The 23888-nt window shown below is 36.9% G+C and overlaps 1 protein-coding gene across 3 annotated transcripts in view; it reads right to left on the bottom strand.

Annotated features, from left to right (window-relative positions):
* Nucleotides 1–23877, bottom strand: part of stard13a (StAR-related lipid transfer (START) domain containing 13a) — a 49085-nt gene extending 25208 nt beyond the window's left edge. Inside the window, exons 1-2 of one of the 3 annotated variants that reach the window (XM_052567447.1) lie at nt 23630–23877; nt 11367–11397 (exon numbers count right to left, since the gene is read on the bottom strand). In XM_052567447.1, coding sequence (XP_052423407.1) covers nt 11367–11397; nt 23630–23635 — 37 coding nt within the window. In that variant the 5' untranslated portion in view covers nt 23636–23877. Of the gene's footprint in view, nt 1–711; nt 1161–11366; nt 11398–17968; nt 18093–23629 lie in introns of those variants that run through there. The other 2 variants (XM_052567448.1, XM_052567445.1) reach the window with 2 other exon arrangements.
* Between the last annotated feature and the right edge of the window lie 11 nt (nt 23878–23888).

Genomic DNA, 23888 nt, shown 5'->3' with positions numbered 1-23888 from the left:
CCAACAATCATAATCTTTCACAAATTTTAACCTGTTTCCTGTCAATCTGAACAAATTAAATTATTCTTATAACACTGTTTGATGTGCAAACAGCTCTGGTAAAAATAACAATCTTAAAGACTGAAATTTCCTACAAGATAAATCTGATAAAAGACTATTGATGGTGTAAAGCGAGTAAGAAATTTTATACTTTACTGTTACTGTATATAGATATGTTAAAATGGATGAGAATTAGGCCTTATAAACATATTCAGTTACTATTATATCACGTTAGAAGGAGAACAAACAGAAACATTTAAAATCCCGAAATGCACTAGAAAAAAAAAACACACAATACTCCACAATTTAGCCTACCACTTTTTAGAATGTTAAGAACATTTAAAATAGGTGAAAACCGTTACACGGATAGAGTGTCCTGATTAGTTTTTGCGCAGGAATGCAGCGCATTTAATCGAGTTGAGAGGCAGCAGACATCGGCTAACGGTAATGACATTACGCGCAGAACAGACCGGTAGAGCGCAATGTCAATGTCGATTTTAATTATTTATAGACAGCGCAAGCATTCATCACATACAAGCGTAGTCCCAGTCAAGAGGGCACATTATAATGAGCATGACCTAAAAACTTGACCTTCCCGAGGTATTATATATGATTAAATGGACGATGCACTGATGTTTATTTCTAAAAGTTGATTCGTGTCCTGCCACTGACCTGCCAGTCGCTTCTCCCGTATGTTTCTCCACAGTAAATCCCAGGCTTTCGACGTAGAGTCGCGCAGCTGCTCGCTGATTGACCGCCGAAGCTGCAGTTTGCTGGACTTTCGCCTCGTTGTCATCGTGAACGGTAACACATATCAGCGCCGCGCCCGGGTTTCCGCGGAGAGGACCGTTATCCGCCGCTCGCTCCGGTGCCGCAGTTGTCGTCACTCCAACCTGATACGCGGCGCTACGTCACCTTGCAGCAGGAGAACAGCGACGCGTGTTTATATTCCGCTCCGACACGAGGCTGCTTCGAACGCAGGATCCACTCGGATGGGTCTCATGCTCTCGGAGGTTTTCCCGCGTCTGTAATCAGCGCAATATGACAGCGGGAACAGCTGTGTGAACTTCCCAGCACTAATGCAATGCAGAGGCGCAGGGTACCTTCACTACAACACGTCTCTCTCTCTCTCTCGCTATCTCTCTCTCTATCTCTCTCTTTCTCTCTCTCGCTCTCTCTCTTATTCTTTCTAATTTAACGGCGGCGGTTGGCATCCAGCGCTATCTCTCTGTGTTCCACTTCCAATTTCATAGAGGAAATACTGTTGTTACAACATTTGCACGGTTTCTATATATAGTATTGTGTGTTATCCATTTCTGTTCTTGTGTTTCAATTTGTATAAAATAGCATATAACTTGGCAACAGAAAAAAGAAAGAAAGAAAGAAAGAAAGAAAAAGAAAATTAAACATTTCCATTATTAATGGCCAGGAAACACATGTTGACCTTTAGTGGGGCATGCTATCAGTGGAAAACAGCTCATTATAGACTTTTTTTGAGCAACAAAAATTAAACAGTTAGTTATTTAAAAGTAAAAACAGAAAACAATTATAAATTGTATGAATTTATAACAGTTAAAGCAAGTGACATCTTGAAGAAGAACATTCTGATATGCTGATTTGGTGCTCAAGAAACTTTTCTTGAAAAAAAAAACTGTTGAAAACAATTGTGCTGCATATTTTTGTGAAAACCGTGATTGATTGTTTTCAGGACTCTTTGATAAAGAGAAAAATTAATAGAACAGTATTTATTTGAAATAGAAATGTGAATTTTGATCAGTTTACTGTATCCTTGCTGAAAAAAAAAACATACCGTCCGCAAACTTTTAAATGGTGTAGTGTTATGTCTTTCAGTTAAAGTGAGAACTTTTACTTGCAAAAGTGTAATGTTTAGGTTTAGGGGCCAAATATGGTTAGTAAGGATGTGAAAATATAATTTAATATAATATTTTTAAATTGCAGCAAATCATATTGCATGACACTACGTCAACTATCCAGTTACACGTGAAGTCCTGTCTTTCTTTAATGGTCACATACACATATATTCTCCATCTTACACACACACGCACACGCACACACACATTCCAGTGTCTGTGGGTGTCAGGCATTACACTGGCTCAGCTCCCTCTCAGAGGGGGGTGTTTCAGAGGGAAGTTTTACTTTGGAGATTTATGTCAGTAGGTTACAGTGGTGACATGTCTGGCGCGAGGTGAGGAGAGAAAGGGAAAGCCATGAACACAGGGTTAAAGCAGTCAGTCTGATCCACACTTCCATCCTAGGTGGCTCACAGTTAAACCTGATATGGCACTGCAACAGAGCCTGAACCTCCTCAGCTCACAAACTGAGAGGAAAAGATGGTTACCGCAACTCAGACCTCAAAATAAAACACTGGAGTAACTCTACCCGGTAAACAGTGGTGCTGGAGCCAGGCTGGCGCTGAAAGGGTCTCAGCGCCACTGAGGTCTCACACTTCAAGAAGAAGTGTTAACATATTTCTATATACATCCTAGTAAGGTGATTTATGTTTCACGCATTTTAGAAGGGCAGGGCTGTGAAGAAATTTAATAAAAGCCTGTATTAATCATAAACGACAATGATAATTTAACTTTACTATGCGATCAAGGATAAGAACAGAAAATGTAAATCAAAAATTCAGTTGCAAAGTTGTATGAATGTGTAACCTGTGCGTGGCCCCAAATGTCACTCCGTGTTAGTGTGGTTATCAGCTAACTGCTCATCTGTGTGAAAGAGTGAATTTATATTGAGTCACCGGGGCCCCTCAGGAGACCCTAATGAATATTCATATCAGAGACACATGGGCGTCAGAGGGAGTCACTAGCCTTTGGCATCTTGTACTACTTTCTTAAAATTGTCCCAAATCCAAGAACGCATCGCAAAATCTTCTTGAAATATGCCCTTCACTTGTCCAATAAAAATCAGGACAAATCAACCCCCAAATGCCTAACATAGAGCAGCCAATCACAACAGGAGACCTGTTCTTGTGAGCAAACATGCCGTTGAGCGCAGGCGTGTAATGGGATAGAATTAGGACGGACATATGTTCACAGAATCAGTGAGAAACAGGGACTTAAAATGGCACAACTCTCCATTTCTGGATAAGGCTAAGGATTTTCCCTCCTTTTTTTTTTTTTAAATACTCATACTTTACACACTTAAACTTTAGAGTCACATTATATAACTTTGATGTTGTGTAAAATATTAACATAGCAGCAAATTATACTTGAAACTAATAAATGAAAAAGAAAAGGAAAGAAAAAATTTACCACCCTTATAAGGATCACAGATTGCAGGGGGCAAAAGGTCAATTTTCCATTGTCAATGGTGTAGTGATGTATAAAGCACAGTTCACACAGAGGTCACTTCTATACCAAATATCTTTTTATTGGTCAGCATGGCATATCTGTGTGACCAACTTAAACCTGCATCTTTCAAACTCAATCTTTTGCCCTCCATGAATTTCCAAATCATCTGGATTCCAATCGAAAAGACAGCACTTTTGCCAGTGCTGAGAAAGCGGTGCATGCGTGGATTTTAGTTTTGGTAAATAATTACAGGATTGTGGTCGTTCAGTGACGGAGGAATGCAGGGCCGCAAGGTCAGATGGACATAGTCACTGATCTAACTGTCAGTATAGGGGCTTCTCTGCACATCAAGGCTCATCTTTGTCAAAACATGATCTAGAAGGAAATCCCCTTCAAGTTTCCAGTAAATACAACACTATTTCCTTCCTCTCTTGTCTTCTGCAACCACACATAAGATCTTTTTGATGCCTCTTGGACAAAAATTCATCCTCAGACTTTCCCCTAATTCCAAACATGCCCAATATCCTACAACTGACATTTCCCTGCTGTTTCCGGACTTTTGTAGACCCCCTGTTGCTCTGGAATCATTTCTATCACCACAGTTTAAAAAATGAGGAACATCAAGATCAGGAAGAAGCTGTCTGCCAGATGGTGCTGTTTTCATTGACCTTATTTGTGAGTTTGTGGCTGTTTTAATCTGAGGCCTGATTCATCCGAGTTTCTGAGAGGTGATGAAAATCGTGAAAACTTGGCCTACTTTGGAAAAAGAAGAAAATGTGTCTGGTTTGAGGTGTTCGAGGTTGTAAATTCAAAAGTACAATTCTGACACGATATTCTAAGCTCATTTTGTTTTCTTTCATGAGGGCTTTGACTTCTAATGTTTAAAAGCTGCCAAAATTTTTCCACCCTCTCTCCGACCCTGAATGAACAAGACATGTTTTGTTGCTGCGCCTTTGGGACTTCTATGTAAACATCCTCTTTTTGCATATGAAAAAAAAAAAAAACACAAGGGCTATTTATATCGGCACCTTGTACTGCAAACAACCCTTATTAACAAATTTTGTTATGCTAAACCCAAATTTTCCAGAAAAGACAACAATGAATCTAATGGCACCAGTCTCATCAGCAGCATTTCAGCATGGGAGAGCCGAAAAGCCTGTAAAATGGGTCAGAGGCTGTCTGGAGCCTCGATCGAGTCCTGCCCTGCCCAGAGTGTCCCATCTTTGAATCTCTCTTCCACAACATAAACACACCAATACATTGTTTCCATCCCCGAAGAGTTGTTTTAATTGGTTCCTAAAGTACTTAATAATGGCGTGAGATTATTATCATAGAGGTGAGGATTACTGGGGATGAGGGGATGGGCTGGGTCCAAACAATGGCTAATGGATGCAGAGGAAGTGTGTTTATGTGTATATAAGAGTTTCTACTATCCAGAAGAAGCTAGTGTTTGTGTTGGCCACTCAGAGCTACTGTTTTCTCTGAGAGGCTGAGAGGCTGAGAGGGACAAAATATCCTGCTGGATCACAAACCCCCTCTCTGGCCTTTTGAACTGTCGTTGGTGGAATCCACAGATGCATATATGTGTATGTATGTATGGGTATTTATTTAGACATCTTTTTTTTTCTCTTTCTCTGATTATTCTCTTCCATAATCAGGTCATCCCAATGCATCCTCTTACACAAATTAAGATAAATGTTGCCCAGTACAGTGCATTAGAAAGTGTTCATTTATGCCCACATTACACACACACACACATACACACACACACACACAATGTACACATAATCCATTAGAGAACATTACAGAGTGCCCATTTAAGCATTTACTACACTATGAGGATACTTAAGCGAGGTCTGCATTTCTAAATAGGGTTTACTGATGTCTGAACTATAAATAGACAGACAGACTCGTACAGACCAAACCACGAACACAGCATCAACTACAAAATACTCAGCAAAGGGGGAAAGGCAGATAGAAGAGTGTGTGTTCTGTAAGTGTAAGCTCTTGTAGATTTCTGACAAGACATAAACTCAGTGCCTTTGCATGGTCCAGAAAGTACAAATCATTGCAGAAATTGTACAGTATCATTAGCCACTTTATTAACCAAACAGCAAAATAACAAAAGGATAAACCATAGATTACCAACAAATGTGAAATAATAATAATGACTAATGAGTGAAAAAAAGAAATCCAACAAAAAAAATTATAATTTAATGAACATACTATAAATTTTTTTTTAAAAGGATTAAGCTTCCTCTTAATTTCTTTTTTTTTTAAACATACACCTAAAAATTTGATAATAACCACACCTCAATTTATATCACCCAAATTAAAGGCTTTCCATTTTACTAAAATTACTATACAGAGTATAGACACACACACACACACACACACTTTTATTATAATTATATATATATACACACACACACACACACACACATATATATATATATATATATACATATATATATATATATATATGTATATATATATATATATATATATATATACATACATATATATTATATATATATATATATATATATATATATATATATATATATATATAATATAATGATTATAAAATGTTATATTTATTTATATTAAATATTTAAAAATATTATAAAACATTTATATCACAACCAAAAATTATAAAAAGGGTAATTCAAGGTATGATGATAGTGAAATAATAAACATAATAATAATAATAATAATAATAATAATAATAATAATAAGCACTATAACGTCCAGAACAAATGCTGCCAGATCTTTAACTGAAGTGCTCTAAGGAGTTTAAAACCCCTCAAATTACCATCCAGGAGTGGGAATCACAGTGCCACCCAAGAGGGCAAGAGTTAGTGGCCACAGTCGACTGGAAAACACACCCTGATGCCAACAATTCCATGGGAGGGTTGAGGGTTGTGTGTGCGGTTTGTTGTAGGAACAGAGTGCTCAGAGTGCTGAATTAGCAGTCCAATTAAAAGTGCTCAACACTTGCACAGCAGGCTAATTAAGCAACCTTCGTTTAGAAACAAACTAATCTGACATCCTACTGGAGTGGAATCTCTGAGACTCTCAAAACTCTCTCCAGTTATTACAAAACATCCAACAGTTTTACGCTAGAGCATCTCTTATAGCGTCTTACTGTAACAACACCATGTGGTTTTAAATGCGATGCGCTGTTAACTGCTGAGCCAAGAGCTTTCTTTTTTACTGCCTGCAAAATATGCCGTCCCACACAACTCTTTTTATTGAGCGTTATTTTTTAATCAGATCTAAATACCACACAAGATGAGTCTAATTGGACTTGTGCAAGCATTACCGCATGTATGCAACAAGCATACACACTGTGACATTTTTCTACATTCATATTTATACATATTAATATGCCAAATCATGCATACGGTTGAATGTCCCCTGCCTGTCCTCAGATTAGCCTCAGTGAGTTTTCCAAGGAAAAATAGATGCCTGAAGTGCCAGAGAGTTTGGAAATATCACTCTGTGTTCTCAGGTCCTGTGCTGACAGACAATGTCTAATAAGAACAGACACATGTCCTCACGGGTGATACATGTAATCCATTTGTAAGTCGCTTTGGATAAAAGTGTCCGCTAAATGACTAATGTAAATGTCTTTTTCTGTGTGAGTGAGTGTATTCTTCCTAAATAATGTCACACCTTCACAAAAAGCTCACACATTCTCTGCAATGTCTAAACAGATGTCAAAAAAACTTTAAAAATGAAAAACATATCTGCAGCAGGGGATACAGGGACATTAAAAAATACTATAATTGTAAAACTACAACATACAGTATTATCTAAAAAAATGCAAAATAGAAACATTGTCATGGTCATAATACAGAGAAACAATTTGTGCAAGGTCACAGGTTCATGCTGGTTCTCGTGAAAATAGGGCTTCTTATGTGCTGGGTTTGCATTTCGTATTGCATGCAATTCTACTGTACCTGCTGCTGTATGCTGACATACACACACACACACACACTCACGCACACACACTACTGACTACTGATGCATGCACACTTCACTTTCAGCATGTCACTTTCAAGCTCCACATAAGCAGACACATACACATACGTGATGTACTAAAACAAAAAGAGCAAACAGTGAAATATTACCCTGGGGGATGCTACTGTACGTATGTATGCAGTGAGCACAAATTTCACTAATAATAAAGAAAAGTCCAGCGTAGTAACAGTATTTAACTGTAAAATGCCATTTGAGATTTGATTGGTCGGATTTTAACAAGAGATTATTAACAAAGAGGCAGAATGTAATTAATATTAATGTGCAAGCATGCATGAACAGATGCACACCCCCTAACACCCACTTACCCACCCACCAAAGAGCATGCACATTCACACGCACACACAGATCTGCTTGGTAAAACATTACGTCCTAAGGCAACTGAAAACAAGCTAGTGGACTCTTGGAAAAAACATTCCTCCTCTCCTGTGAGATGTGGGCTCAAAATCACTACTTCAATAAGAAAGAAATGACAGAACTGAATGTGCACAACTATTATGATACGCACATACACAAAGGACACAATATGGGGTGTGTTTTTAGGTCATAGGAATATCACAGTGAATAGATTGGATTAATCCTGATGAAATTGAAATTTTGGGATCAATGTGGTCCGTAAGCGCTTAAGCATCTCTAAAGATAATACAGCATTGCAAAAGATTAATTCTTGGGGTGAGATGTGTTGGGGGTTAAATCCTCCAGCTGGCTTTGAACAGATTTACATTTTTCTGCAGCTGTGGTACAGGTGAACCTGGGAGAAAGAGGGTTTAACTCATTTAGATGAGCACCTGGAAAGCAAAAAGAAGAGTGTGGGGAATTCTATATTAAATATATGATGTGTGTCACATCCATAATAGCAACTGACCTATTGCCCATATTAACACAGATTTCTATCAGAACAAATAGAGAAGAAGCAAGTCAAAGAGGAAACAACATGCAGTTTACGTGCTGATTTATATTCTGTTAATCCCAATTCATCCTATACATTTAATGAACATTCCATGGAAAGACTGATTCTTAAGCCTTTTAATAAAACAAATGAATGATTTCTGAAGGATCATGTGACACTAAAGACTGGAGTAATGGCTGCTAAAAATGTACCTTTCCATCACAGGAATAAATTACATTTTAAAATGTCTTCAAATTGAAAACAGTAATATTATTTCACAATTAGTGCTGTCAAACGATGAATCACGATTAATTGCATCCAAAATAAGTTTTTGTGTACATCATGTGTGTACTGTGTGTATTTATTATGTAAAAAATACAGACACATGCATGTATTTCAGGAAAATATGTTTATATATTAAATATATTTACATAAATTATATGAATATAGATATATACATTACATGTAAATACATGTACATAATAAATATAAAAAGTACACACATATATATATTATGTAAACTAAATATTTTATTTTGGATAAGATTACACACGATTAATCATTTGACAGCACCATTTACAATATTAATGTTTTTAGTATTATTGTATTTTTCATCAAATAAATGCAGCTTTAGTGAGCTTAAAAGCCTTTTTTAAACACACAGACACACACACACAAATCAATTATTCCAAACTTTAGACCAGAAGAGCAGTGTGTATTTAAGCATCAAAGTTTAAAAAATATTGTAAATAATATATATAAATTAAAAGATATTAAATTGATTAAACATTCATGTCTGTTATATATATATTTTAATAAATAATTATTAACATAGATAGCCAGAATATTGAGTACAGTATTTAGCCTTATTAATTTAAACAGCAAACAAACTCTCCTTGCCATTTATTTGTATTTTTTTTGCAAACTGTTGCCGCTGTGAGGAATTCAAGGCCATTCACTTCAAGGATTTTACCATGGTTAGGCATTCAAAACCTGAATAGCTTCATTGCAGCACAGAATAGCAGCTGGTTCTTCTTGATCAATGCAGGAACAGTACAGACCAGTCAGAATACCAGCAACCATCAACCTAAAGTCATTAAGGGCAGAACAAATGCTTACTTTTCTCTTTCTCTTTCTCTTTTCAGCTCTTTACACAAGTATTCTCTCTCATGTCCCACAGATTCTTTCTCAAACACACAGGCGGTGCATCTGCTCCACACTACAGCAGGCAGGAGCTAAATTTAACTCAGAGGAGAGAGTGGAGAACATGTTCTCTACCTCTGTTGATCTCTGAGACACAGGACCAGACGGGATCCGGGGCGGAATGACCTTTTATGCAACAATTGATTTTACAAATTCTTGCAAATTAATTTGCACAGTACAGAACATTTCTCTAATATTTATTTATTTATTTAGAGAAATGCATGAACTCTATATATTGAGCGGTCTTGCTTTCTCATTTTTACATTTATATAACCTTTGCTGTCATCTAATATTTAAAGTCACCTAACCTCAGAAAATTACTTAAAAATCTTTAACAAAACTGACAATAATCTTTTTAGACACACACTATCCTGCAAACACACGCCACTTAAATACTGAAGGTCAGATATACTGTATGCAGCACTGGGGCATTCGACACACTTTCAAACCCACACAGCGCATGTTGCCAGTGAGGTTATGTGAGAGAGCATTTCAAGGCCTTGTGTGGCATGACCTCTGACCTCAGTGGTGCCTCCAGGGGCCCATTACACTCATCCACACACTTACCCAAGGCTGCTCAATAACATTAATGTGACTGGACTCCTGATAATGACTCTTGCTGGGAGTCCAAGGTAAACCTGAGTCCTTTCTAAACACATAATGCGAAGCTGCTCAGACACTCACTCACTCGGGCTAGTGTCTGTGGAGTCTGAAGCCTGACACTGTCAATCACAACACTGTCAAACCCGCCTACAAAAAAAGATTGTTTCTTTAACTATACAATAGACAAAAACATTGGCAATTGGGTTTACAATCATTTTGCTGACATGGAAACCGCTTGCTATTTTCTAATGTTGTTTTATATGATTTCTCATAGTTATCAAACCACCTTTTGATAAAAATAATCTTTAACAAAACCTCAAATATTTTAAACAAAAACACACATACACTACATTTTTTTCAAATGAGATGTTTACAAAAAAACGCTCATGTTCCAGATGCCACAGAAGAAGCATGAAACAAAAACTATTTCACAATGCTAAGCGGTACATTACAAAACCTTCTGCAACCACAAACTAATGGATATGAGCCGTAATGAGGGAGATACAGCCAGGGAGAAATAGCCATCTAAAACGTTGTCTTTTCTCTCATTTCTATCCATTATCATTTGTTCTTTTAAGGCTACTCTGTGTGGTTTCTGTGGTGTGGTTGATTCTTTTGTGAATGTGTGTTTTGACCAGTGTGTGTGGCATAAAGTGAAAACAGCCTGTCATTATTTTTGGAAAGCTGAGCTTTGACATACTGGAAAGACCTGAAAAGTCATTCCCAGAAATCCAATTTTACTGTCAGTCATGGAAATGGATGCTTGTGAAGGGACATTTTCATGAGTAAGTACTTCTATGTGTGTGGGAATGGGAATTGGAACTGGAACTGAAACAGAAAAGGAAATTTTTCTTAATAGAAACAGGACAGGAAACTGGACAATTTTAAATGGAAATGACAAAGAAAAAGGTTTTAGTGGAAACAGGAAAGGAAATGGAAATAGAAACTGAAACAAGAAAATTAATTGGAAGAGAATCAGACATGGAACAAGTGAGGTGAAAAACAAAAGTGGAAAGGGAATGGAAACTGAAATAGTAGAAACAAGAAAAAATATTGGAACAGAAAAAATAAACATTAATGGAATCTAAAATGGGAACAGCAAAAACACACAGAAGCAGAAATATTAAAAAGGAATAGGAGCTCAAATCTAAAAATACCAGGAAACTAGGAACATGAATATGAATTGGAACAGAAACCAAATCAGTGGAATGGAGACTGTAATGAGACCAGAAACAGAACTGCAAGTGGGAATGGAAATAAAGGCCTACCTGCTGAGTCTGAATTCATCATCGCCCCCTCCTAGAGAAGAAGAAAAAAAGCTAAATGAGTCACTGACAATATACAGAAAGTCACCACAGATACCTTCACCCTTGATCTTTGACCTCAGAAGAGTAACTGAAAACATGAACGTGGCTACAATAATCGCTTCAGAAAGTGAATGCATGACAAATGTACCGTCAAAGTTCAAAAGGCCATCAGCAATGCAGTTCATTTTAAACAGATAGGAATAAAATACTTTTATCTCGTGAGAAACAGACCTTTAAGGACTCAACAAACATCATCAACCAGCATCAACATTCCAACATCGATAGCTGGCTTTACACTGGCTTACAGTCCATAAAAGAGAACATGTCCTTAAACAGAAGCAGATAGTCACCTCTATTTATATAGCACTTTAAACAAAACACATTGTGTCAAAGCAACTGAACAACATTAATTGGGAAAACAGTGTGTCAATAATGCAAAATGACAGTTAAAGGCAGTTCATCATTGATTCAGTGATGTCATCATGCAGCTCAGCTCAGTTCAGTTTAAATAGTATCTGTGCAATCATTTGCAATCAAGTCAACAATATCGCTTTAAATGAAGTGTCCCCAACTAAGTAAGGCAGAGGCGACAGCGGCAAGGAACCAAAACTCCATCAGTGACAGAATGGAGAAAAAACCTTGAGAGAAACCAGGCTCAGTCTGGATACAGACTGTATCTGGTGGCTACGGTGACCTCGGAATAAGAGAGAAACAGACTAATATTAGCGTAGATGCCATCGGATATTAGAAGCGTATTAGTGTGTTATGTGTAATCCAGGTTAAAGAGATGGGTCTTTAATCTATATTTGAACTGCAAGAGTGTGTCTGCCCCCCGAACAATGTTAAATAGGTTATTCCAGAGTTTAGGCGCTAAATAGGAAAAGGATCTGCCACCCGCAGTTGACTTTGATATTCTAGGTAATATCAACTTTGAGAAAACAGTGGACGTGGAGGACTATAATGTAACAAGAGCTCATTCAAATACTGAGCTAAACCATTCAGGGCTAATATGGTCATACTTCCTGGTTCTAGTAAGAACTCTAGCTGCTGCATATTGGACAGTCTGGAGTTTGTTTATTAAGCATGCAGAACAACCACCCAATAAAGCATTATAATAATCTAACCTTGAGGTCATAAACGCATGGATTTACATTTCTGCATTTGACATTAAGAGCATAGGGCATAATTTAGACGTAATGCATTTTTACAAATGATAGAAATGTGGCTTTCTAAGGAAAGATTGCTATCAAATAGCACATGGTTCCTAACCGATGACAAATAATTGACAGAGCAGCCATCAAGTCCTAGACAGGATTCTAGATTTATTACATGCAGAGTTTTTAGGTCCTATAATTAACACCCCTGTTTTTTTTTCAGAATTTAGCAGTAAGAAATTATTCATCATCCAGTTTTTAATATTGACTATGCATTCTGTTAGTTTTTCAAATTGGTATGTTTTGCCGGGCCGCAAAAAATATAGAGCTCAGTATCATCAGCATAACAGTTAACACTAACACCGTGTTTCCTGATGATATCTCCCAAGGGTAACATGTAAAGCGTGAAGAGTAATGGACCTAGTACTGAGCCTTGAGGTACTCCATATTGCGATCGATATGATACCTCTTCATTCACTGCTACGAACTGATGGCGGTCATATAAGTATGATTTAAACCATGCTAATGCACTTCCATTAATGCCAACAAAGTTTTCTAGTCTAGTCACAGGTATCACAGAAATACCTAACTGGATGTGTGAGTTTCTGGGGAGGTTTGGGATGAATACTTGTCCTGAGAGCTGATTAGGTTGTTTCAGTTCTGAAAAATCCAGCCAATGCTGATCTCATGCTTTCTTATTGATTGAAAGCTCCAATTACACAAGAGAGCCAGTAGACAGAGATCTCACTCAGCAATCAATGGACACTCTATTTTAGTCTTTGATTTGAAAGCTACAATATATCTGCATAAAGTGGACAGACAGCCTTAGTCCAGCAGCACCTAGCAAGCAAGAGAGTCAAACAGATTTTTGTTAAAAAAGCATATTTTAATATTTAATTTGTTATATATTATTCTATTCTATTCTATTCTATTCTATTCTAACACTTTACTTAAAGCATTCATGTATAATGCATTATGAAGTGTTATTAAAGGCTATAATGCATTAAGTATTCATAATGTGCGTCATATATAGATCAGTGGTTGTAATACATTTTATCTTATCGTAAATAATTATAACCAAAGTAAAATGCATAATATAACAATGAATTGATTAGTGTTATAATGTATTAACTGTGGTTACAATTATTCATTGTGTATATATATATATATATATATATATATATATATATATATATATATATATATATATTATAATGTGTATTACAAGGCATAATTGATGCATTAACTTTTTTTATAATGCATCATACATACAAGGCTTTAAGTAAAGTGTTACCTTTTTTTTTATAAAAAATGTACAAGTATTTTATTATATAAAATGTATAATTATTTTATTAATATAAAATAATTGATTACTATTATTATATAAAAATCATATTTTTAAATAAAAAATATTGTATAAAAAAATTGCACCACTCTAACCCTGAGGTACCATGTAAATACCATGATACATAAATATGAGAATCATTCACACAAGTTAAGTATCATGGTTGTATCAAAGATCAAAATGCTTTATTGCAAAATAAACAAAACAATTAGTAAATAAAAATCATAAAACCAAGAAATTTCATATAGCCCACAGTTCTTTCTTTAATCAAAGGGTTAACCTCTAGCTCTAAAAAATATTGACACATTTAGGGAAGCGGACGTTTATTTTTGGTTTGTTACTGACCTTCATTCTTAGCTAGTCTCAGAGGTGTCTATGAACTGATCTAGTTGGGATTGAATGAAGGCCATTCAACTAGCTAAAGAAATAATAGGTTTCTGATACGACCCATATTTCTGGCTCGCATGTGATATTCTAAAAAAAGAAAGGACCCAGAGGAAATGCTGGCCCTGCATGTCTGACCAAGAATAACTTCAACAATACATGAAAGTGTTAGCTGAGACTGTATAGTTTCAACTGAACAAATGTTTCTTTTCAAAAGAATAAGGGAAAGATCACATTTTTCTAGAGCTCCCACACAGACCACAAGTTCATTTGAGCTAGACCCAACTGAAAAAGAGAGAACGTGTGCACAATCATGCTCAGACAGAATCACAGTCCTCTGAGACCATCCAGGACAAAGGCGGAAATGACTTCCTTCATTGTATACCATATTTAGACCCTAAACACAGTCAACACAAGTATGTGAACTTGAACGAGGATCAAACTCTACCAGACTTTAGGATGCAAAATGGAAGTAAAGTTCCATTGCTGTGCTCCTTTACAGCATGTTGTGTGTTTTAATCCTTTTACTGTATTATTTTGAAACATGCCTGATGTGAAACTTTCAGTTGCTCACTGGACAAATTTAATTAAGTCCAATGTTGTTTCGGACCCCACTGACACATTCTTTAAAATATCTTCAGAAAACAGGCTTGGAATGAATTTGACCAACTTAAACCAGCTCATGACCAAATCAGGACTGGGTTAAACCAGCTCAAACCAGCTGCCATGCTTCAAACCATGCCTAACCAGCATATGCTGTTTTAAAAAACAGGGAAAGTGAACCAATCACAGTTAACTACATCACAAACCTGGGTATAGTACAGGTTTCCTTCTAGAATAATGATCTAACTTCCCTCATGTTTACATAACCCAAGAGGAACAATGTAGCTGTGCAAGCGAGCTGGTCTAGGAGCGCACCATGACCTGGTCACAAATGACTGTTTTCTCGACCCAAGGGTTGGGGGAGGACAGACCCGTTATCTGTTTTGCTCACAGATGGATGGAAAGTGTGCAAGTCTGGATGAGTCCGGCCCTCTGTGGCTAGCTAACCACTCAGAGACACATTTGGACAGCTGCATTTTATCAGCAGTAGCCGAGGAAAAATAAACTCAGTCCAAGAAGCCTGGTATGGTCCCACGACCTTAAACCCTGACATAGGCATTAAACAAAACAAAATACATAGACATATATACACACATACATATAGACTGCAATAAGTTGCAACATCTGCAATGTCAACACAAACAATACAGTCAAGCGCTTGTTATTAGTCATTTTCATTCAATCATTGCATTCTAGAAAAAAAAAAAAACTTGAGATGCTAACATTACAAAAGGGTGTAATGTCTCAGTGTTTTGTAAGCGCTGAGTCAAGATGTGATGGTAAACTCACATGGGAGCCACTTCTGCGACCTCTATCTTACTCAAAATCCGTTGAGTTCCAGTTAATGGATGTCCCCCACTGCAGCTTTACCGCTAGCCCAAATTTCACATGCAGCCCCTCACAGGGCCTGGAATTAACAGATATTACTCAACTGGGCCTGTTAATGAGGCATGCACGGTTTTGGTTTCACCATTTGTAACCCTGATCCTTTGTGTAAATATAATGTTTTTCTGCAGCATAGAACTGCTTTTCAAACTCTCTCACTGACTGTGTTCAGTCTGACAAGATAAAGAAATCAATAAAACAGAGGGAGAAAGTGGTTGTGAGGTGCGTGTCCTGTTTTAGCGCGACAGGTCGGCCCTCGGCAGATGGGGTTTTAATCTACCGTGAGGGCTGTAACAATCTGAGGACAGTGGTCATGTTTCCTTAAATGTTCTTAATCTGCCCTTAATCGCCAGCTGTGTTTGACAACACTGACACCACACAATCAAAATCCTGATCACAGACCTGATTCTACCTCATCCTGAGATGAGCCCATGACAGGAAATGAAATTATTTGGTGCATTTAGTGTAAACGTCACTATTAATTCCCTCAAGAGCTCTCATAAGAGAGAAACTGGTCCGACTCAGCCCGAGACTAGAGTCACGAGGTTAAGAAATGTCACACGGGATCACAAGGGTGAAATCAGGCTGCATAATCTCTGACTCTTTCTAAAAACGAGTCTCTATTAGAGAGTGATGGACAGAAGTCTTATACAGGAAACAAAAACAACAGCAAAACTTTCATAGGCTACTTTTTAAAGTAAAATATGGTATAGGAAATAGGAGAAATTCTTCCTGTCAGTTATGATCTGTCCTATCATAATAAACGTGAAAATGGCAAAAATAAATCTTTAAAAAAAATAGTAATAAAATTAAATACATTTTAAAATAAAATAAAAAAAGTTAAGAAACCCTCAAGGGGGGTACAATCCACTAGAAAAGGATTTCCGGAAAGCATTAAAGGGATACTCCACCCTAAATGAAAGTTTTGTCATTAATCACTTAACCCCATGTCGTTAATGCCCCAAGCTTTGTTCGTCTTCGATGATGGCAGATGGACTATTCTGAAGATGTCTTTCATACTTTTCTGGACTCTGACAGTGTAATTTACTTGGCAGTCTATGGGACAGTCACAAGCCTCCCGGTTTTCATCCAAAATATCTTAAATTGTTTTCTGAAGACGAGCTAAGCTTTTACGGGTTAGAAACAACATGGGGATAAGTGATTAATGACAAAAAAATTATTTGGGGGTGGAGTATCCCTAGTGTCACTAAAACTAGATCTGCAAATTTTCTCTCTGTGACACATAAATAGCTATTTTTAGGAGGAAGTAGGCAAAGAGATCTCAGACAAACCACAGTAAATTAATCAAAGTTACATTGTCTAATGCGGAGGCAAAGAAAGAGGATGTGCACACTTACTCCACCTAACATTTGTCATTTACACGCACACACACACAAACATAAATCTTATCTACGGTAGCACTACCTAATGAAATTCAAACAGATCAATATGGGAAAGAGTCATTCAAGGACACATGTGATGTAAACATGTTTGGATCATGTCATGGGGGCTGTTTTTCTCCATGTTTCCTCACTGCTGGACTGAGCAAACAAATGCATTTGAACTTCAGTTCAGCATCGTCGCTTGCTCTGTAAACCTCATTCCATCAGTACACACTTGATTTCATTAATCAAGAGCCTTAAGAAGGTACGTCTAGGACTGTTTTAGTTTCAAGAGAGCTAGAAACACCTAAGGCTTTGAAACACCGGCTTAAAAATGTTGTGCGACTACAATTATCCCTTTGTTGTAACAGACTCAAGTGATCTCATGAAATTAAACATGACAACAGAAGCACTCCTAGAAACAAGAACAACTACACCGCATGAAAGTATTTTTTTCCCTTAAATCAAGACAAAGTTACTTGAAGAAAAGTATTTAGATTTAAACAGTTTAACTGTTTTATAGGATTTGTTGTTTGTTTGATTGTTTTTTAAATCAAATAACATTGGTGAATATTAGAAACCTCTTTAAAAAACATAAGAACATTAAAAAAAAAACATCAGACCCAAAACTAGTGTATACATTGAATTAATTTGTGTTTTTTTTTTTGTTTTTTACAAAATAGTTAAATCACTGTTGTTAATTAGCATAAATCTCTTTCAGTTTAGTTTTATTCATTAAACATGGGGATAAAACAAACACATTATCCTGCTTTAAGATTGCATTTGGATACAATAAGTTATCTCATCTACCTTTCTCAGACAAGAGTCGCTCCCTTTACTCAAAAAGAAACAAAACAGCAGGCTGTTCCCTGTTCATACTGTCCGGTTTGGACTTCCAGGTGAGAGATGATTCTGCACCGCTGTCCTGGAGGGCACATCAACAGCATTAAATATGAACTGAAATGTCACCGACTCAAGCACGCACATCTGAAGATTCCCCAGTGCCAGCTGATGCACAATTGAAATTATCCTGGCAATGGGACAGCGACATGACCTCACATCCTCTTCCTCTTTTCAGACTTAAATTTCAAGCAGGCTTTTGGCTTTATCTCAGAAACAGCTTGTTGTGCAACAGCTTTCTGGAGCAAACACGACAAGTTGCCCCAAACAGAGGGGCCATGTTTACACCCTCATTGAGAATGCCACTTTTGTCTTCAGAACTCGCAACAGACATTAGCATGTACAGCAGCTATTTCTGTAGGGTGGGTGTGTGCTGGATAAAAGAACTAGGGTGTTAAAACCATGCTCTTCCCTCGTGGCCCTTGAGTCCCCCTTGTCCACCCTCTCAAAAACCCTCACCCATCACACAATGGTTGACTGTCTCCAAAGTTCCCGCTTGACTCTGGAGGAATGTCCGGCTTGGATAAGGCCCAGTGTGCACGTCTTAACACTGTACTGGGTCTGTGAGGTTACTGCTGAAGCAACCCCAAAGACACGTTCACGGCGTCACAGGACCCTCCTCATGGACCGTAGTTCTCTCACAAGAGGCAATAGCTATGTTTCCATCCAAAGATGCAAATTTAATTTATGCACCAAACTGGAATATTGCTTACAACATTTGCGAATTAAGCACAATTTCCATCCAAAGAGTCAAAGAGAAAAAAAATGCCACTTCCAGATAAACTGGCACTAAATATCCCACTGAAAAGTAGGAGAAGCCACTGAATATAATAATTTTCATAAATGATAAATTACTTGCACCTCAGAGCGAGCAGATGAAACACAATAAATGCTGTCATTGCTTTAGGAAGTGGTTGCTGCTGTTTGGGAACACAGTCATGTAAGGCAAATACTGTATACAGAAATGCTTTGATGACAGACTTTGCTCAGGCATTTCAGAACAACCAAAACAACATTCTAGATGCAGTGCAACGAGATCGGTTCCTCAAGTTAACACATCCCATCATGCAAAGTCACGTGACGTTTTTGATGCACACGGTGGAATTTATTCAGTAAATGTGTTTCCATCATAGTTTCTGGGCATTTTTTCTTATTGATTAAAAAATTTAACCTACCGAGGCTATATTTATTTGATTAAAAACACCGTAAAAACTGCAATATTGTGAAACTTTATTATAATCTTAATTTGTCTCTGTTTGAATATATTTTAAAATGTAATTTATTCCTGTGATGGCACAAGTTGAATTTTCAGTGTCACATGATCCTTCAGAAATCATTCTTGTCTGCTGATTTGGTGCATTAGAAACATTTCTTATTGTCATCAATGTTAAAACAGATTTATTATATTTAATATTTTACCTCTTTTTCAGGATTCTTTGATGAATAGAAAGTTCAAAAGGTCAGGATTTATTTTAATTAGCAATGTTTTGTAACATTATAAATGTCTTTACAGTCATTTTCGATCAGTTTAAAGTGTCTTTGCAGAATTCTCCAACATCAAAAAATCCTATGCAACTACAGTATAAAAATAGATCTCTGTCTGTATCCTAAAAACGCAGGGTAAGCGTGCACTATTAGCATCTATATGTGGTAATCTCAGAGGTTTCGGCTGGGGGCCAGATGGCACATTCTGTCAACCAATAACAAAATAGAGGATTTTACCATGGAAAAGTAACCGCAGGCTTTCTCCAAAACAATTATCCTTAATTAATGCAATACTAAATTAATTGAGGGTGTTGTCTACGCACATGGCAATGCATTTCACTACTGCTGTCATTACTGCTGATGTATGCTGAGCTGGTGTCAGTAATTATGTTTATACGATGCTTTTCACACTAGGAGTTAGTTTCCACCTATAGAATCCATAGACAACATGCAGTGCTAAGCAATTTATTCTATATCAGTTATTCATCTTGTGATATATTCGCATTATTTTACTATTGCTGGGAGATTCTGATGCTATGTCACTTAATGTCACTATGTCACTTAATAAATACAATAAAGAGTTGAATATATAGTGGAACTGTAGTGCATTATCTTAGAATTTAGCTTTATGAGCTATACATTTACATTTATTCATTTAGCAGACGCTTTTATCCAAAGTTTATCTATACGTATAATTCTTGAAATATTTTAAATTTGCTTATAACTTCATAAACAAAAAAAGAAAAAAAAGAAAGACACAACTTTTAACAGTAAACCAAGCTGTCCACAGATGATCTGACAATTTATTGCATGTAGTATTTTCATTTTTTTTTTTTTTTTGGTGCTATAAGGTTTGCCATGGCAACCATTTCAAAAACAAATACAGCACCTAACAACTAGTTATCAAAACGGATGGACACCAGCAAACATCAGAACATCAAATAAATGATCCAGAACAAGAGGGATTGCCACTTTGACTATGATATAATTACCAATATTCATATCAATAGTAATAGCCTACTTAAATCTATTTACTATAAGACCTGTAATCTCTATCTCTATATCTCTATAGATAATCTCTATATCTTTAGAACAAAAATTAAGATATTTTTCATGAAATCCAAGAACTTTCTGAACTTCCATAGATGGCAATGCAACTGACACATTCAAGACCCAGAAAGGTAGTAAGGACAATGTTAAAATAGTCCATATGACTTCAGTGGTTTAACCATAAGTTTATGAAGCTACGAGAATATTTTTTTGCACAGAGAATATACAAATAATGACTTTATTCAACCATTTCTTCCGTGTCAGTTTTGAACAAGAGTGTCACAATGCATGCATCTGGTGCTGCTGATGCTGGAGCCGGCGTTTGTACAGTATGTAGAACATCCATCTCGCCTAGCTCATCATCTGTATGTTCTGGTTCAAAAAAATATAGGCTGGGCAACAAGTCATCCTCTGTCGAAACCTTCAGACAGGTTTATGAATATAGTTTTATGTACAGCGTAATAAATCTTCTGCTTGTAAACAAGGCGCAGCACATCCAGGTTCTATGTCAGAACGCAGAAGAAACCTTCGTGTTCCGAAGATGAAAGAAGTTCTTGCAGGTTTGGAACAACATGAGGGTTATTAAAGACAGAACATTCATTTTGGGGGGAACTCTCCCTTTAAGCATTCAAAAACTCCAAAGACAAAAAAGAGACTAGTTTATCATTAATTCTTTCTATTTTTTATGGAACATGTCAAAGATCAATAATACAATACATATAAAACATCACTGATCAGCGAGCACGGATCATTGAGCAGCATCCTGTAAAAGCACTTTTTCACTTAATTATTTCTCATTATTTAAGGGTCATTCTTAAATCAAATGCGAGTTGGCGAATTTAGCTTCTTTCTACACTTAAAATCTTGCCAATGATTTGTGTACAGAGTTCTCTTCTATGATTGAGTGAGCTTTGCAGCAACATGAACATTTAATGAATGCTGAAAGCACTGCAGTGTATGCTTGTGCTGCAGAGTGTGTCTGTGTGAACGCATGTCTCCGTGTGACACACTGCATTTCATAGCAGAAGACATTCCATCACTCTATGTGTTCTCCGCACTCCCCCAGCTTCACATGGGTAAAAATAGTCCCTCACACACACACACACACACACACACAGACACACTGGAGCTGTGTGTTTGGGAATCTGGAGATCTGAGGTTGTAAACAAACAGGAAGTGGCTTCGTCGCCATCCACTAAATGAGGGTTCTTTTTTTCTAATTGTCGCCATTACTGGGGGAAAAGTTGGGGGATTTTTTTTAAGACCCAGAACTTGTTTAAAGAGGCCCCTATGTGAGAACCCACACTGAGCAGCCTGGGACAGACATGAGTGCTACAGGACAAAGCTATTTGTTCATTTGGTGGAAGTGTCCAGCCTGTGGAAAGCATGTTCCTAGCATTAAATGTGGCCACTGGGGACACCCCAAAATACTCTGCTCTTCAATTTCTGTCTCTATCATCTACTGCATCAAAGCCTCTCTCTTTCACTCCTCACAATAATTCCTTTTGAGGGTCACCATCAATGCCAGGATTGTGGGGAGAATGTATCGCTCATAACATTGTAACAGAACATGCTTTTAACAGTGTAAAGATGACTAAATGCTCCCCAGACTGGCCCTGGAATTGCATTGGTTAGGAATTATGATACTCCAAACAGAGCTGAGGAACAAAACACATATATTAGAGTCCATACTAAGATTCTCAAGGATGTAATGAGTGTTTTAATAACTCTCAAACATTTCCCAGCATTCCAGTGGAAACAATTATTCATAACCTTCTGAACAACAGAGTATTGATTGTACTCTGATCACGAGACAACACGCATTACATTACCACAAAGGAAAACTGGCTCTGACCATGATAATGTGGATTGCAAGGTTAAAGAACGTAAAAACAGAACAAGAAAGGACGAATGACAGACTGACCCACTTTTAAAAAACACCTGGGCACCGCTGAGAGCAGATAAAGCTTCGGCAGCATTTTATAAGCCAAGAATGCAATATATTATTATTAATCACTGTGGAATGAAAAAAAAAAACACACCATTGTAGATTATATTTACATATCTAGAAATATATTTATATAATCAAACTTTGATGCAAATCAGTGTGCAACTTTAATTTAAATATGAATTAATTACACATAAGAATAAAACCAAATCAAGAACACCCTAGCAACCATCCACAACTTCCTAATAAGCAAATACTACTTACATTTTCTTGTGAAAAAATAAATAAAAATCAAGTCATATAGTTGTCATGCTTTCATTTAAAGGCATAGTGAAGCCACAATGCATGTTCGTGCCTGTGCCACAAACTCACAACCCAGAGATATAAATACACTCTTTTGGGGCTTTAAAGTGTCTCTAGGCCTCAGTGACAGGATACAGACTAAAAGAGATGCAAAAAGCAAGAAGTGCATTCTCAGAATTCATAACAATATGTTGCAATGCATGCTGGGAAAGTAAATATCAGGACTGCCTGGCATCTGGTCACACTAACCAAACTGATGAAGACTGAAGTGCCTTACAATCTAATGAACCGCTTACCTGTCCAACACAAACTCTTCATGCTTCCTTTATAATCTGACACCGGATCTCTTACAGCATTGTTCTAAAGTTTGGGGTTGGTAAGATTTTTCAGATGTCTTTGAAAGAAGTCTCTTATGTTTAACAAGACTGCATTTATTTATTTGAAACAGAAATCTTCTGTAACATTGTAAATGTCCTTCCTGTCACTTTTGAAAAATTTAATACATCTTTGCTAAATAAAAGTATTATTTCCTTAAAAATATATAATATATTTGAACAGTACTGTATGTATAGATTTCTTCTGGTATTAGACATCTAAAGAAAACTGTAAGCATAAGCAAGCATCTACTGTAGCTGTATGTGTTACTGCCATCTAGTGGTATACTTTTATGTCATCTGCATTGTTCAAACCTCTTTTCCAAGAAAAGATAACAAATAAACAATAATATGAAATACAAACAAGCAAATGCAAATGTCAAAAAAAAAAAAAAAAAAAAAGTAACTCACATTCATTTTCGCTTCTGGCTGGCCTCTCCTCTGTAGTCAGGTAATTCATGAAGAGCTTCAGCAGCTTCACCCTGATCTGAGAATTGCTCTTGTAATTTCATGTTCTGTTAGTGCTCTGACAAACTGATTCAGCCAGACCACAAGGCATACAGGTCTGAAACAATGTGAACTACACTGTTCGTATACTGGTCATAAATAAAATCCAAGCTGGCGCTGAACTCTAAGGAGCGCAGCAATGTAGTTTTACGAAACGCGAAAG

Source organism: Carassius gibelio, chromosome B10, assembly GCF_023724105.1.
Source record: "Carassius gibelio isolate Cgi1373 ecotype wild population from Czech Republic chromosome B10, carGib1.2-hapl.c, whole genome shotgun sequence".
Lineage (NCBI taxonomy): Eukaryota > Metazoa > Chordata > Actinopteri > Cypriniformes > Cyprinidae > Carassius > Carassius gibelio.
The sequence above is the reverse complement of the archived record's forward strand: the minus strand, read 5'-3'. Positions and strand labels throughout refer to the sequence as shown.